Genomic DNA, 17,345 nt, shown 5'->3' with positions numbered 1-17,345 from the left:
TTCAGCAAATAAGTGAGTTTGTAAATAGGTGAGTCAGTGGCTGAGTCAGTGAGTGAGTGCACCTGCAAACTTTCCATACATATTTAAAAACTTCTGCATATTCAGCTCCTGAATTTTGAGTTCTGATTCATGCAGGTGAGGACCAGTGAACCACTTATTTTGTGCCATGCTGGCATACATGCAAACTAAAATAAAGACAGACTGAAGGCATGTTGCTAATCGCAGGATCCTGGTAGCCACTAAGGGTATACGTACTGTCGCTTGTGTAGTAGAGACTTGAAATCTACTTTAATGTCACTGCAAATTCTGTTGTGTCCCACCACTGAAGAATCACCCACCCACAAGGAGGACAAACTCTGTTATTACAATCCAGTCTGCCACTGATGGATGACAGAGAAAGATTCCATGTGGGTCCCAGTTGACTGGTCGTGGATCTGCACACTCGCTGCAGCACAAACAGCATCCACAGAAAACGACTAAAAATATGGATGAATCTCGATGGAATAGTATGGTTTTTTTTTCATGCTTTTGTTTTAAATTTAAAATACATGAACACATGCAAAGCTTCGGGGAGGGGGGGGGGGACCTCATGCAGTTTTAATTTGTCTGGATGTTGTTCAGTTTATCACCAAATCTTTTGAAAAGTCAAAAAATGTGCTTTCATTTGTTTGATTTATTATTATTATTATTATTATTAAGCACGTTCAGTGCAATAAGTTATGAAGGTGCAAAGGCTGCATGACGAGCTGTCTGAGTGCGTGCTGCTGCTGCTGCTGCTGACTTGGACTTTCCCTCCCTCCTATATAAACCCGCAGCGCTCCCCTCCTGCTGCAGTCATTCCTTCTCCGGCTGGGACAACATGAGTTTCATGGTAGATCACCACTTTTTCGGGCCGACCGCGTACCGCAAGGCTCGGCCGGCCTCCGTGTCCTCCAGCGGCTTCCACTCGCAGCGCCGCCGCCTCGCCTACAGCCAGCCGTCCTCCGCGGACAGCTTGGACACCTACAACGGAGACACGATGCGCAAGAGCGAGAAGGAGATCCTCCAGGCTCTGAACGACCGCTTCGCCGGCTACATAGACAAGGTGCGCAACCTGGAGATGCACAACCGCAACCTGGAGGCAGAGGCGGCGGCACTGCGCCAGAGTCAGGCAGGGCGCGCGTCCGTCGGAGAGCACTACGAGCGCGAGCTGGACGACCTGCGGGCTCTGCTGCTGCAGCTCACCGGGGAGAAGACGCGCACGGCTCTGGAGCAGGAGCACCTGGAGGAGGACATCCAGCACCTGCGAGCCCGGCTGGAGGACGAGGCGCGCAGCAGAGAGGAGCTGGAGGCGGCGGCGCGCGCCATGAAGAAGTACATGGAAGAGTGCCGGCTCGTGCGCCTGGAGCTGGACAAGAAGCTACGCGCGCTCGAAGACGAGGCCGCTTTCCTGAAGAAGAACCACGAGGACGAAGTATCGGAGCTGCTCGCGCAGATTCACGGCGCGCAGGTGAACTTCGAGGTGCGGGACACGCTCAAGGCTGACGTCACGGGCGCACTGCGCGAGATCCGCGCGCAGCTGGATTATCACACGTCGAAGAGCGCAACGCACGCGGAGGAGTGGTTCAAAGGTGAGTGAGGTCGACGGCGGTGCACGCGCAAAGCGGGCCGAGTTCTCTGTCCGTGGTGCTGAAGACATGAGCCACACCCACGTCACGATCACAGTCACAGCGCGTGCGGACTTTCACCACGAACACACGAGCTTATTCGAACATTCACTTATTTATGAGATTTAAAAATTCATTAGCAGTCAATTTAAATAGTTAATTAGAATGAGTTATTATGACGAAATCATAAAATAATACAAATCTTTAAAATGAACTAATTCTGCTCCTTCTTTAAAACTGAATCCCACCATCATTCCACCAACCTCCAAATGTATATATTGTAGTAAAAAGAAGTTTGCAGCCACAGCAGTAGAAGACATGATTTTAGTATAATATAGTCTTGATCTTTGATTGATTGAATTTATTTCGTAAAATAATGTACAAAATACAGAAATATACAGTGTAAACAAATGTTTTAAAAGGCTTTAAGTGTTGCACACTGATCATATTTTTTTCTAAAACACAGCAGGAGTAAAATAGAGGAGCATGCGATTCATTTGCTTTCTCTGGTTGTGTGTTCCTGTACCCTGTGTGTGTGTGTGTGTGTGTGTGTGTGTGTGTGTGTGTGTGTGTGTGTGTGTGTGTGTGTGTGTGTGTGTGTGTGTGTGTGTGTGTGTGTGTGCGTGCGTGCGTGCGTGCGTGCGTGCGTGCGTGCGTGCGTGCGCACGCTCTGCTGGCCTGCGTTTTGATGATCAGTCCCTCCATCAGCCCAAACATCCACAAATACTCAAGGCCTGTGTCTGTGCTTGTCTGACATTGAAGCCACCACCCTTTCTGCTATCCTGAGTTTGAAGGTTCCACACAGTGCTATTGATCTTTATGCACTGAAATGACATACCAGGATTCAGAAAGCATTTCATTAGAACACCAGTTTAACTGCACGTCAGATGATTTAATATTCTATAGATTTGGCACTTACACTAAGTGTACCTGCTGAGTTGATGCAAGCAGTTAAAGGTGCAAGCAGTATGACCTTCCCTGTCTAGAGTCCAGCTGAGGGCAGCACTGTGACTCATTCATGCTTGAATGAGACAGCAAGCTGAGTCAAACTACTGACTGACAGATGGACACTGTCCAGGTCAATTAGACTACTCATATGTCTGCTGACAAAAATAGAAGTCTGACACTGAATGACTGAACAGCAATGATTAATGTTTTACTGTATTTCAATAGTTGTACATATAATAGCACAAAATCAGTTTTTCTTCTAAGTCACTTGTACGCTTGTGGGGCTGTAATTCTCACAGCTCGTGTGGAGTGTCTGTCTGAAGCTGCAAGGTCAAACCAGGATGCAATCCGTGGGAGCCAGGAAGAGATCACCGAGTACCGTCGTCAGCTCCAGAGTCGCACCATTGAGTTAGAGACACTTCGAGGAACAAAGGAGTCGTTGGAGAGGCAGCGTATGCAGAGCGAAGACAGACACCAGGAAGATCTCAGCTCTCTACAGGTAAGATTTCACCAAATATATGACATAAGATCTGGCCAAGTTTCGAGGGTTCCTTTTGAGAGTTGGTTATGATATCAGGTGTCTGTCTGTCTGGGTGGCTGCCATCCAGGACCAAGGTGGTTCCATGGTGGATGTAGTGAAGTGCGGCACCACCACATGCTCCCAGACTTGACTGACTTTATTTGATGACTAATATATTTATTATTCAGTACATTTTTTTGTTTGTTTGTGCAGGAGACCATCAATCAGTTGGACAATGAGTTGAAAAACACCAAATGGGAGATGGCCAACCAACTGAAAGACTACCAGGACCTGTTGAATGTGAAGATGGCTCTAGATACTGAGATTGCTGCTTACAGGTTCGTCTGGGTTTCAATAAATATTTTCTTATATATTGGCTCCTTAGTATGACAATCAATTGGTGATGTTTTCTCTACATGTATGTCTTCAAAACAGAAAACTACTGGAGGGTGAAGAGAATCGCTTTGTGTCAGGAGGATGTCCATACTCCTACTTGGAAGGTAGAATCTCCACGCATTTGAAAATGAAAGGAGAGGAGATCTCAGACACCGTCATTGTGGAAGAACAGACAGATGAAACCCAAGTGACAGAAGTGACAGAGGAGGGAGATGAGGAGGAAGAGAAGAGAACAAAAGAAGAAGAAGAGGCAGGAGAAAAGGATGATGAAACCAAAGAAGAAGAGGAAGAAGGAGAGGATAAGGAGGAGGAAGGTGGGGGACAGGAAGACAAAGAAAAGGAAGAGGAAGAGATGAATAAGAAAGAGGAGGCAGGTGAGGAAGAGGTATCCAAATCTCCAGGAAAGGCTGCATCACCACCGTCAAAATCTCCTCCAAAGTCTCCTCAACCCAAATCTCCTGTGTCAAAATCTCCTCCAAAATCACCAAAATCCAAATCAGCACCAGCCAAATCTCCAGTGCCCAAATCTCCTGCTAAATCCCCTGCAGAAGAAAAGTCAAAGTCACCTGCTTCCAGGTCTCCCAAGTCCAAGTCCCCAACACCCAAATCACCTGTGTCAAAATCACCACCTGCCAAATCTCCTCAACCCCAAACCCCTGAAGCACAAACTCCAGAAAAAGAGAAGTCCAAGCCACTTTCTGCTAAAGATACCCTGAAAGAGGAGAAAAAAGAGGAGAAACCTCTACCAGTCAAAGAGGAAAAGGAAAAAGATCAGCCTGTGAAGGAGGAAAAGAAACAAGATCCCAAGGAGAAAGAACCAGAGAAGGCAGGCAAACCAGATGCAAAGAAAGAGAACAAATCAGATGAAACAGCAAAGAAGGATGATGTTTCAAAACCTGCAGCTCCTTCTACTCCTGTCAGCAAGCCTGCAGAGGAGAAACCTGCCCCCAAGTCTGAGCCCAAAGAGAGCCCTGCTCCTGCCAAAGAGGAGAAGTCCTCCATTCCGAAACCAGAGAAGGATCAGCCTGAAGCAAAACCTGCCCCTAAAGCGGAGCCTGAAAAGAAAGCGGAGAAGAAGCAAGATGAGAAGATCGCTTCTAAAACAGAGCCTGCAAAAACAGAAAAGAAGAAAGAGGAGAAGAAGTCAGAGGAGAAAAAGGAGACTGTGAAAGAAGCAGCTGATAGCAAGGAGGTGAAGGTAGGAGGGAAGATGGAGAAAGAAGAGAAGTCTTCTGTAACCGAGTCAAAGGAGAGCAAGGAGAAAGAGAAGAAGTAAATGTGTTCCAAAGGAGATGCTAAAGAACTATGTAGGTGGAGAAGTCAAAGAGCAGGAGAGAGGTCAGCTGGACACTTGAGCAACAAGTGTCCAAGACGACGATAAAAGCAATAGTGATTTCTGTAGCAAATAATCCCCTGATCCCAAATATGACCATTACACACAGCTGATGCTTCTGATGTATGACTGTAGTGAATGCAGATCGCTCTCTTTATCTGAATGTGAGTTTCCCTCAGTAATTATTACAAGTGCATTTAAACTGGATTCCAGTGACAGGGAATGCGGTGGCCTGTACCTTCATCACAAACCTTCACGGGTAGAGATGTCAAAGATCGTGACAGATATTTAATGATACACAAATGTTTATATTATATTTAAAGCTGTAAGAAAGACTTGAACTTGCTTGTGCACCTTAACGCAGACTCTCTTGACGGGTGAAATACAATGCTAGGACAATGAAGACTGTGCTATGTACACACTGCAGAGAATATGCAATATTAAACAGACAAATAAAGATAAAAAAAAAGTGGATGTGGGGTTTCCTTTTATCAATTCAAAGTGCAAACAGTCATAGCACGCTGACTTTAAGTGAAGATTCATGCAGCGGTTTGCAATATTTATACAAGGTGTGGAGCAAAAGGTAAATGCTGTGAATGGTGCACTGCATTGCGGCTAAGGAGAGGGGGAGCTGCATCCTCCCACATCAGCCACTGCACTGTTCCTCACACCCAGCAGACCACCGTCACGTATAAATCGGGAGCATCGCTGCCTGTTTGCTTACAACAGGCACAATTTCCTTTTTTCACAGTTCTGCTCCACGTAAGGAAACATGGCACACAAGAGGATGTAGTTCCCTACAAATGTCACATATAGATGCCTCAATTATGCAACTGCATAATATATATCATGTATTATAGCTTATTTTGAATTCATCCAATACACAGCTTTGTATTTGCATTAAAGGTTCATATCTTTTCAGGAAGATGGCATACGTCACTAACAGAAGTCACCAAGGACCTCATTTATAAAGCTGTGCAGACTCATGAATAAAACCAAAAGTGCAAATGCATTCTTTTCACCAGTTATAAAGACGTGTGTGTGTGTGCCCATAACGCATGCATCATTCACTCCCATCTTAAGCCATGAATGGATTTAGATACCCCCCTCAAATGTTCATTTGCATGTCGATGCTCTAAAGATGTTGGCCTTTTCTCACACAGCTCATGGAGAACAGCACAACTGAAAAAAGAAGTGTACGAGTAATTTCACCAAATGTGAACTTAAAGCTGTCATTGATAAGACGGCTAAAAAGAAATACATACTTCATTTGGAAGTGAGTTTTGGAAACACAAGCAAAGGAAGAAAAGGCACTGAATGGGAAAAGGTACAGCAGGTGATCAACTCGTACACAGATGCAAGTATTTATAGCAGCCCCCAAAAACATAAATAAATGCTTAATATTAATAAGTGGGCTGATAACCTATAGCACATACTCTAGCTGGTGACTTTGTCACCAGCTAGAGTATGTGCTATAGGTTATCAAGTCATGAATCGGCAAGTCTCAAGTCATAATGACCACCAATTATTTGCAAGTTGACTTGAGAATGACTCGACAGTGACTTGGTCCCACCTCTGCTATTAACAATACAGGTTGCAAATGTCAAACAAAAACATTTATTGGAACAAAATGCAACTTCTGTCAGTGGCTGCTTTATTTTGCACTAAATTTTCCACATTATTTTTAATTGTCAGTTCACTGATTCAGGCTTGACTTGTTCTGGAAAATGTGTGTACACAGTGTGAAGTATGCATGAGGTGCACACACACACACCTTATAGACAGACATTCATTCAAAACCCAGGTTATGTATGTGAAAATGTGTAGTTTTGAGTACACATTATTTATAAATGCAGAGGACTCCCAAAACAAAACAAAAAAGTTCAGCTAGTTTCCAGAATGTATATGGAAGCTAAGGCCAAGATCTATTTTCTTGTTTTAAAATCCTTCTGTGCCACTCCATCATAAAACTGTGTAACTGGTGATGCAGTGTCTCCAATCACAACCACAGAAGCCTCAAAGTACATCAGAAGTATCAAGGGTGTAGCAAATAGCCCGTTGCCCCACAACAGCAATCGTAGTTTTGTAGAATCCTCACTTCTTCATCTAATTTGTGACAGTATGCTGTCACTTTGCACTACGAAAAAAAGAAAAAAAAAGAGAAAGGTATCAGAGGGCTGATGTAAAACCTGTGCACTCTGCACACTGGGATATGCATTTCTGAACAAACAACTTTATTCTATGACTTTGCTCTGATGTCATCATGACAACACTTACACAAATACAACCAGTTTTTTTTTTTTTTTTTTTTAGTTATGTTCAGATGCATGCACACAGGACCAATCACAACACCTTGCAGGGTAAATATACAGGTACAGTGAGACAAATAAGTATTTGATTCACTGTCGATTTTGCAAGTGTTCCCACCTACAAATAATGGAGAGTTCTGCAATTTTTATCGTAGGTACACTCCAACTGAGACAGAATCTAAAAATTTCAGAAAATCACATTGTATGATTTTTAAATAATTGCCATTTTATTGCATGAAAGATCCCCTACCAACCAGGAAAAATTCTGGCTCTCAGAAGAATCCCTATTCTGCACTCTTTACCTGTATTAATTGCACCCGTTTGTACTTATTACCTGTATAAAAGACACCTGTTCACACACACAATTAATCACACTCCAACCTATCCACTATGGACAAGATCAAAGAGCTGTCTAAGGACACCAGGGACAAAATTGTAGACCTGCACAAGGCTGGGATGGACTACAGGACAACAGACAAGCAGCTTGGTGAGAAGGCAACAACTGTTGGTGTAATTATTAGAAAATGAAAGAAACACAAGATGACTGTCAATCTTCCTTGATCTGAGGCTCCATGCAAGATCTCGCCTTGTGGAGTAAGGATGATTCTGAGAAAGTCCAGAACTACATAGGAGGACCTGGTCAATGACCTGAAGAGAGCTGGGACCACAGTCGCAAAGATCACATTAGTAACACACTACACAGTCATGGTTTAAAATCCTGCAGGGACATGTTTAAATTTGGCCCCAAATTTCTGTCTTGGATCAGACTGCTGTATTGCTCTCCAATGGCAGCAGTTCAGACCAACAAAAATCTCTCATCCTACTTCCTATTACAACGTGGCACAAGGCAAGGGTGCCCTCTCTCGCTGCTTTTATTTTTAGTGGCCATCGAACCATTAGCCTTGGCAGTACAGCAGAGTTTATTCATCAGGGGAATAAAGTGTATGGGCTCAGAACACAGGGTGTCTCTTTATGCAGACGATGCACTATTGTTTGTTTCAAATCCTATGTCTAGCATTCCTGCATTGTTGGACATGCTTGATAGGTTTGGGAAGATATCCGGCTATAAAGTTAATTTTCAAAAAAAGTGAAATGATCCCCCTAAGATCATTGGATGAGAATCTTTCCAAAATAGCCCCTTTTAAATGCAATTTTTAAAAGTTCAAATATCTTAGTATCTGGGTGACCCATGACTATAAAGAGCTATACAACACTAATTATTTACCATTGTTATCCAGTCTTAAACAGGACATAGCCTGTTGGGAATTATTGCCTCTTTCGTTGGGGGCTAGGATTAATTTGATTAAAATGACTGTTCTGCCTAAATTTCTTTACTTATTTCAAAGCCTACCTATTTTCCTTTCCAAATCTTTCTTCTCTAAATTGTATTGTCAGATATCATCTTTTATTTGGAATAAAAAGCACCCAAGATTGGGCAAGAAAATACTGTAGCTGCCCAGGGACTTCGGTGGCATGTCACTCCCTAACTTTACGTATTATTACTGTGCCGCTAATAATAGAGCATTGTACTGGCTTGGAGGAGATAATGCAGCACCTAGCTGGGTAATTTTGGAAAGAGGCTCAATACAGTATAGCTTTCCTGTCGCATTGCTCTGTTCTGAATTACACTTCAAACAGCATATCTCATTTTACTCTTCCAACCCAGTAGTGATACGCACACTTAATATTTGGAACCAGTGTAGAAGGTCATTTAAATGTAATAATTTATTATTCACAGCACCAGTTACAAAGAACCATATGTTTGTCCCATCAGTGACTGATGAGGTCTTTGATGTCTGGGAGGGGCATGGGATACATTCTTTGTATAATCTATACATAGATAACAATTTCACTTCATTTGATCAGCTGGTAAAGAAATATAATATTCCAAAGTCACACTTTTTTAGATATTTGCAGTTGACAAATTTTGTCCGGTCAAATTCTGACTGCTTTCCTTTGTGTCCCTCCCTGTCACTGTTAGACAAGCTTCTGGATTATCAAACTGACTTTAAAAAAGTTTGAGCAGGATTTACACCTTACTCATGTTATATCATGAGCCCAGTCTGGAGGACCTTTAGCGGAAACGGGAAACAGACTTGAATGAGACTATACAAGTATCTGACTCGTATCTGACTCTGTATGGCAAAGGGCACTACATAACATTCATTCATCTCTGCCTCATTCAGATATACGGTGGTCCAATTCAAAGTTGTGCACCGCCTTCACCGGTCTAAAAAGAAGTTGTCCAAGATCAATCCAGAACTGGACCCATCATGTGATCATTGCAAACACCTGCTACACTTGTGCACGTTTTGGACCTGCCCCAAACTCTGTGGATATTGGCATTCCATTTTTAAGGCCTTTTCCAGGATTTGCGGAAAAACTGTACCCCTGTCCTTGGATTGCTTTGTTTGGGTAGTATCCCAAAAATTTATTTTGAACAGAAGCCAAGGAAAAATTATTGCTTTTTGTTCTTTATTGGCTCGTAGACTAATTTTGTTGAAATGAAAGGAGGCGTGCCCTCCAACATTCGCTCAATGGATGAAAGATGTTATAGCACATATACATTTGGAAAAGATAAGGTATACACTTACAGGTTCCTCTGGGAAATTTTATGATCAATGGCTGCCTTTGATTTCTTATTTTGACAGCGTGTCTGCTAACAATGTGATTTAAACTGCTCAATTCTGTATTTTGTACGGAAATCCTTATTTTACGATTTTGTACCAGATGGAAATATGGTATGTTTCTTGAACCGGTATAGCACGGGGCGGGAGGGGAGGGATTTTTCTTTTTTCTTGTATACTTTTATTTGTGTTTGTCATTTCCTAAACTTGGAAAAACAATAAAAGACACTCATCTCCCCCCCCAAAAAAATCCTGCAGGGAAGCAAGTTCCCCCTGCTCATGCCAGCACATGTCCAGGCCCGTTTGAAGTTCACCAGTGACCAGCTGGATGATCCAGAGTAGGTATGGGAGAAGGTCATGTGATAGTCCTCTCAACACAGAGGTGATGCATCATCCACTTTGCAACACTTCTTATCTACCTGTCTGGATTAAGATGCATCATGCTGAATTCAGATTAAGAGATGTGGTTATCATAAACATTTAAGGAAGTCTCTTTAAATCTGTTAATTAAACTAAAAGTACTTAGAATGCCGTTCTGGGGTCTTTTTAAGCCATTACTAACAAACCATTAATGTATATTCCTACCACATTCCTACCACACGCTGGTGGTGTGAATGCAAACAGAAAAATGGCCTTTGGCTGTAGGTTGCTCTCAGCAGAGCTGCACCAGGAACTAATCCTTAGATGCTTTTTGACCAGGCAGTTCTAGGAGTGTGGAGAACTGCAACCATGTTTAAGATGGCTGCAGCAGACAGATGGCTACTTTCGAGGAGATGTGGGGGGAAAAAAAAAAAAAAAAAAAAAATTAAAGTTTGGTTGTAAGGCTTTAAACATGAATATTTAAAAGCCCAAGCTGTTGAGTATTTTTGGTAAACAGGACAATGTCTCTGTGTTTAGTTTAGGTACCTTCAAAAAGAGCAGTGAAGCAAAACAGCACAATTTAGAGACCAAAGGAAACCTAATCTGTGAGCCTACTCTGCCTCTCGGCTAATGTATCCTGTGCCAGACAAGTGCTCTAAAAGAATAAGCAGTAACTGGATGTAAGAAAAAATATGTAGAGCCTAAAAAGTTCACACGTGAAAATAAGGTGTTTATTTTCAAAGTGGTACAAACACATTAACATGACAAAAAGTCACAAATGTTCTCTCGCACTCCAAGAAAAAGCCCGTGGGAACAGATTAGCGATGACTGAAGAAGCCCTGAGGATGGTTGTACTTGAAAGGTTTGAGACGATTTGGACCTCTGAAATTGAGAAAGGTACGAGAAACATCACAGATTTGATAATCTTCAAATACACAGTGCAGTGTATTTTCAGATACATTCTGTTACGGGTATGAAAAGTTGATAAAATCTTTCCTGCAGTTGTGTACCTGACAGTACGCAGACACATCTTCTCACGGGGAAACTCCAGCGGTCCCTCCACACTGTCATCTTGCCCTTCAGTCTCCAAATACACATCCAGACACATGCACAGACGTTCCATTTGATTGGTAAGGAGTTGGTGACCTGGTCGGGGTCCCTGGAGCTCATTTTTGAACACATTAACTTCACTCTCCATAGCCTTAAAAAGAAATTGAAGAAGTCAGTCAGCACTGAATAAATTGCTGTCAACGTCATCTTATGAGACACAAAGAAAAGACACAAAGAGCTTTCATACTCGAAGATTATCATCTGTGCGTCCGTTGCGCTCTCCCTTCCAGCTGAGTGAGAGAGAAAATAGAGGAGAGATTTCTGGATATCGAGGACTCAGCACCACCGCAGCCTGAAGATGAGCTGACAGGAAGAAAGAGCAAACAGAAACATCACTTAATCAAATAAAAACACCTCAATAACTAATTCTGCCTTCAGTTTTACTGTGTACCTGTGCCTCTTTCCACCATTCCCATGAAGTACAGATCTGTTTCCTTTGCCAGACCAGCTTCAGTCACATGCCGAGTAAACGACAGTTCCTGGAAATGAAAAGCAATTGGTGACATTTGTGTTGTATCATAAGTATTTCTGGATCTTACAGGTCATCCGAAATAACAACTAGCTTTGGTTTCTGCAAATTCTTGTTAGCTAATATGCATATACCACAAAATATGTCTGTGTGTATGGGAGTGTTCAAAGCTTTTACTGGTACTGTCTGTGTGTGTATATATTTATTATACGGCTACGACGCTACGCGTGCTTCGACTGGCTGATTTCTGGTCTGATATGGGAAAACATCAGACTGTTACCATGACAATCGGTCCGAATCTCACGTATCATATGTGCAACTTTGTTTACAATTTTCATGGCATGAAATAAAACAAAACAAAAAAGCGAACAAAGAAATTATGAGCAACGGAGAGGACCATTCTCTGAGCGAATTTTATGACACGAGTTTGGAGGAATTAACAGCAAACTAGCTCAAAGTGGACATGCAAAATGAAGACCAACAAAATGAAAACACAGCTCTGAACAGCCATATAATAAACAAATTATTAATGTTGCTTGCTTGGTCTGTACGGGAATACCAAGACCTCTGTGTTTTTTGCACGGACCTCAGACATCAGTTTGATATTTTCCCATACAGACCTCGTGTTCAGTTAATAATCCATCTCAATTAATTTGGACCTTCCCCACCTTTAATGAACTTTAAAATTCAACTGTATGCTAGCTTATTTACAATAAAACTGAATATGTTCTATCAATTAAATGGACACTTAACAGAATAAACTATTAACAATAAACATTGTACACTAATCTACACTATTTTAATGTTGCTGTGGGACAATGTGAGACAAGACACCCATCAAATTTAATATATTATTGTAGATATTATCATTACTATGTTTATAATAGTAGAACAATCAAACATAATAGATATTTTACAACTTTTTATATTTACTGCACCCCAACTGGCCATCAAATGAATGTACATGTGAACAAGCTTAAACCCGTTCACATATATAGTCTTGCCTTTTATTTCAATGAGGGTAAAGTAATATCTGTACTTCCAGGTGAAAAACGCTAATGCTGTGTGCAACATGTGTCTCAGTCATTTGTGTGAGTGAATGCGTGCGCTTGTATTTGTGCCTGAACTCCCGCCCATCTCTGCCTCTGGTTGGCTTATCATGAAATTTTACACTTCCTTAGCCAATCATTTATGTGGTTGTCCCACCCTCGCCAAAGAGAGAGAGGGGAAGTAACAACAACTTTGCAGCTCAGCTATGGCTGAGAAAGAAAACGACTTCAATGAGCTTAATTATAGTAACGCACCACATATTATTGTCAGTAACGGCATCAGTTTTATACATATATATATATACATATATATATATATATATACATACATATATATACATATATATATATATATATACATACATATATATACATATATATATATATATATATACATATATATACATATATATATATATATATACATACATATATACACATACATATATACACTAGCTGGGGTACCCGGTGCTGCCCGGGTTAACCTGTTTTAGACATAAGACTGCCCAACATTTGTTTTTGTAATGCTGATGTCTTATATAATAATTAATGGGCTAAGGTTTGTCCAGCAGAACTATAAGATGTGGACTCCACAAACTAAGTGGAAATACTTGGTTAAAAGAAACACATTTGAAGTCCTTCATGCAGACTTTGTTTTGTAATCAAATTTATAACAAAATTACACACAAAAGGTAGGTAACAGTAAATGTAAATATCAATGAATCAAAATTCAGGTAGTGGTGTATTTCACTGTTTTTACACTGCAATTTTACAAACATAAAATGAATGTATTCAGACAGGAAGGCAAACTGGGTTGTACAGGACAGTCAAGTGCTTAACAGCTGAGAACATAAAGTAGCTGAAGGAAGGGATTAAATAAACAGAGATGGCCAACACATATACAGGGCTGGAAATTTGAATCTGCCTGGTCATACCCACAGCCGGCTATTTTGGGGATTTTCAGTTCAACTTTTTAAAAAATGGTACCAGTTTGTTCCCCATGTCATGAGGATTCAGAATATATATAGTGTTTAGGGCTACATATTATAATTTGGGAGTTTATCCCGGACAGACAGAAAGGCAGCATGAAAAGCACATGGTACAACACTGCATGGTCTTACATAAATGGCTATTTTGGGGGTAATTTTCAGTTCAACTTTTAAAAAAATGGTACCAGTTTGTTCCCCATGTCATGAGGATTCAGAATATATATAGTTTTTAGGGCTACATATTATAGTTTGGGAGTTTATCCCGGAGAGACAGACAGACAGACGTAGCCCTTTATGTATGTGTGTGTATATATGTTAAATAAATCTTGTCCTGTCCAGGGTGTACCCCGCCTCACGCCCAATGACTGCTGGGATAGACTCCAGCCCACCCATGACCCTAAATTGGAGTAAGCAGGTTTGAAAATTGATGGATGGATATATAAAATCTGCAATTTTATCTGTAAGGAGTGCATTTTTTTGTGCAACTGAGTTCTCAGTTTTGACTGAAGTGCACCATGTTTCATTCAGACACTTCTCTGTGTATCCAGCACCTTGTTTGCATTCATAAATTCACTACACATTACTTTGCGCTTGCTTTCCTCTCTGTGGATACCAAATGCTTCTGATACTATTGAAACAGTTTTTACGGTGGAACACTAAAGGTTTTGTAGTACAATGTGAAGTTGCTGAATAACAATGAAATGTGCCATGCTGAATGGTTTAGCTTGTGCTCACATAAATGTGCAGTGACAGAACAGTAGCTTCCGGTCATTGGCAGCTGTAGCTTTGCAGCAACCCAGGATCAAAAGCAGCATTCTGAAGTTGGAACTTTGTATATCTTCATGTATTAATATCACCTGTGCACTTTTCTTTAGTCTAGCTCATCAAAACAGACCTTTTAACTTCACACAGCATTTAAGCTACAGCTGCTGAATGACAGCAGTAAACTGCATGTAAGAAAATGTGATATTGTGTCGGGTCCCCCATCACTGTCACTGTTGGCCTAGATTGTGAAGGGATGCATGTTTGCTGCAAATTTGACAAACCTGTCTGACATTCGTGGACAGCTATTGAGAGCACACCCCTTCATCACACACAGACACTAGTTTTGGCTCTGTGACCTTCAATAGTTGGTCAAGGTCACTCATCACTGAACCTGACCTAGACATTCAAGGGATGTATCTCTGCTGCAAATTTGGTAAACTTGTTTCAAATCAATGAAAAGTTATAGGGAGCACACAGACAGCATTTCTATGTCCCTCTTTCAGCAAACAGGGTCAATAAGTGACCTCATCAGTCTTTCATTTATTCTGTCTTGTAATATTCAGGGAACATGCAGTGGTTTACACCAGCAGTGTGACAGTAATCCCTGCTGCTGCCTACAGTTTAAATGACTTTAACTTAAAATCAGGATGTGTAAGGAGGTTGTTTTTAGTTTAATGGAGCTCACTGAAAATGTGGCTAAGAACAGCCTGGCACTGTGGTCCAAAAAGGCCATTTTTCCTTCATCATGTTACAGGTGTGTGGGGCTTGGTCACTTCTCATATGGGTGATAGGTGATGTGATAACAACAAAACTGCTCTACTGACACACCGATGCCAGTACTAGTATCAGCGTACCCCTACTACTAACACACAAGCGTATATACCATGTATTCCTGGTGTGTGATGGTGGTCCAGCGAGCTAAACGGGAGATGATCTTTGCTGGGAAAAGGTGCTGACACTCACCGGAGACCGGGATGATGCTGTGCTCTGAGGAAACATGTACAATTACAGTCACAAATGCACATATTTTTCATTAGATATAAAGAGTGTGATAGAGAAACTATGTACCTAAAGAGGCAAACTGCTTGTGCAAAGCCAAGCGGGACTGGACCCGTCCTCTCAACAGCTTCATGGTATTCTCCATGTGACTGGCACTCAGAGAGCTGCCAACACGTGCACCCTGAGGAACAATCAATCAATCAATCAATCAATCAACATTTATTTATAAAGCGCTTTACAGCACCGACTGGTGTCCAAAGTGCTTAACATTAAAAACACAAATTTACAAAATAAAACACATATAAAATAAAATTTTAAAACAACACATAAAAAAAAGAACATAAAAATAACAGAACATGTCACCTCCCCACTAAGTGTTAAAAGCCAGTTTAAATAAATAAGTCTTTAACTTAGATTTAAAAAGTGCTAGGTCAGGAATAGTACGTAACTCAAGAGGTAGCTCATTCCACAGTCTGGGGCCAGCTACTGCGAAAGCATGATCACCCCAGCGTTTATATCTTGACCTTGGAACATCTAAGTAAAGCTGGCCAGACGCCCTTAACGTCCTACTGTAGGTGCGCAAAGTTAAAATTTCAGACAAGTAGGGAGGTGCAAGGCCATAAATAGCTTTAAAAACAAACATTAAAATTTTAAAATCAATTCTAAAATGAACTGGAAGCCAGTGGAGTGAGTATAGGATGGGCGCAATATGCTCACGTCTAGAAGTGTTTGTCAAAAGACGAGCAGCAGCATTCTGCACCAACTGGAGACGCACAAGAGACGACTGATTAATGCTCGCATAAAGTGCATTACAATAATCAAGTCTGGAGCTGATGAAAGCATGAATGGCCGTCTCAAGATCACGTCTACTGAGAAAGTGCTTTATTTTAGCCAAGAGGCGAAGTTGGAAAAAAGTAGCTTTGACAACAGAATTTATCTGTTGATCGAACCTCAAACAGCTGTAAAATATCACTCCCAAATTCTTGACAGCTGGTTTTACATAGTTAGCCAAAGCACCAAAATTTGGTGTTACCACATTTGGTATGCCAGTGCGCTCAAACACCATGATCTCAGTTTTACCATCATTCAGGTAAAGGAAGTTTCGGGACAGCCACTGCTTTACATCACGAATACAATTAAATAATGATGACAAAGCATCACTCCCATTAGTCCTCACAGGCAGATAGATTTGCAGATCATCTGCATAACAATGAAAGGACAAATTGTGCTGGGTTATAATTGACCCCAATGGCAGAATGTACAAAGAAAACAGAATCGGCCCAAGGACAGATCCCTGCGGCACTCCACAGCACAGAGGAGCAGTTGATGAGGAAAGGTCCCCAATCATGACAGAAAAGCTCCTTTCAGCCAAATATGATCTAAACCACTCAAGTGCAGTACCATGAATGCCAATAAAATGTTCCAACCGGGAAACAAGTACTGTGTGATCCACAGTATCAAAGGCTGCTGTGAGGTCCAACAGAACCAGCACAGCAGGATTCCCTGCATCCACCGACAGAGTAATATCATTATGAACTTTTAAAAGTGCTGACTCAGTACTCAGTACAAAACAAAAGGAAGCCACCAATCTGATTAGCTTGTATTACACAGCAACTATTTAACACTGTGTGATAACTGCTACTCACACACCTCTGAAGTATCACTGGAAAAATGTAGTCCTCCAAGATTCTGAACCCACATGTAGGGATAACCCATCTCCTCCACATAATCAGCAAAGGAGACAATCCTAAAAAGGAGATTATGGGTGATTTACTTCAGCATGCAGCTTAATAATAGGACATATGTTTAGTTAATACTCCTGGTT

The 17,345-nt window shown here is 41.4% G+C and overlaps 2 protein-coding genes across 2 annotated transcripts in view; one reads left to right on the top strand and one right to left on the bottom strand.

Annotated features, from left to right (window-relative positions):
* The first annotated feature begins 795 nt into the window (after window positions 1-795).
* LOC117510451 (neurofilament medium polypeptide-like) lies at window positions 796-5,312 on the top strand. The gene is made up of 4 exons (XM_034170157.1): window positions 796-1,610; window positions 2,894-3,093; window positions 3,328-3,452; window positions 3,550-5,312. Exons 1-4 carry the CDS (start codon window positions 860-862, stop codon window positions 4,784-4,786), a joined length of 2,313 nt encoding a protein of 770 aa, XP_034026048.1. The 5' UTR covers window positions 796-859; the 3' UTR covers window positions 4,787-5,312.
* A 5,536-nt stretch (window positions 5,313-10,848) lies between these two features.
* The window catches only part of thoc5 (THO complex 5), a 30,818-nt gene continuing 24,321 nt past the window's right edge, over window positions 10,849-17,345 (bottom strand). Inside the window, exons 13-19 of the mRNA XM_034170156.1 lie at window positions 17,171-17,267; window positions 15,590-15,701; window positions 15,405-15,508; window positions 11,641-11,728; window positions 11,437-11,552; window positions 11,150-11,340; window positions 10,849-11,021 (exon numbers count right to left, since the gene is read on the bottom strand). Of these exons, the coding sequence (XP_034026047.1) occupies window positions 10,958-11,021; window positions 11,150-11,340; window positions 11,437-11,552; window positions 11,641-11,728; window positions 15,405-15,508; window positions 15,590-15,701; window positions 17,171-17,267 (772 nt within the window). The 3' untranslated portion in view covers window positions 10,849-10,957. The remainder of the gene's footprint in view (window positions 11,022-11,149; window positions 11,341-11,436; window positions 11,553-11,640; window positions 11,729-15,404; window positions 15,509-15,589; window positions 15,702-17,170; window positions 17,268-17,345) is intronic.

The sequence above is a fragment of the Thalassophryne amazonica genome, chromosome 5 (genome assembly GCF_902500255.1).
Source record: "Thalassophryne amazonica chromosome 5, fThaAma1.1, whole genome shotgun sequence".
NCBI lineage: Eukaryota > Metazoa > Chordata > Actinopteri > Batrachoidiformes > Batrachoididae > Thalassophryne > Thalassophryne amazonica.
Note: the sequence above shows the minus strand (reverse complement) of the source record. Positions and strands in the feature narration are given on the sequence as shown.

Coding starts and splice junctions, on each gene's coding strand:
- LOC117510451 (XM_034170157.1), top strand. CDS start 860: ATGAGTTTCATGGTAGATCACCACTTTTTCGGGCCGACCGCGTACCGC. Junction 1,611..2,893: donor CGCGGAGGAGTGGTTCAAAG/GTGAGTGAGGTC, acceptor TAATTCTCACAG/CTCGTGTGGAGTGTCTGTCT. Junction 3,094..3,327: donor AAGATCTCAGCTCTCTACAG/GTAAGATTTCAC, acceptor TTGTTTGTGCAG/GAGACCATCAATCAGTTGGA.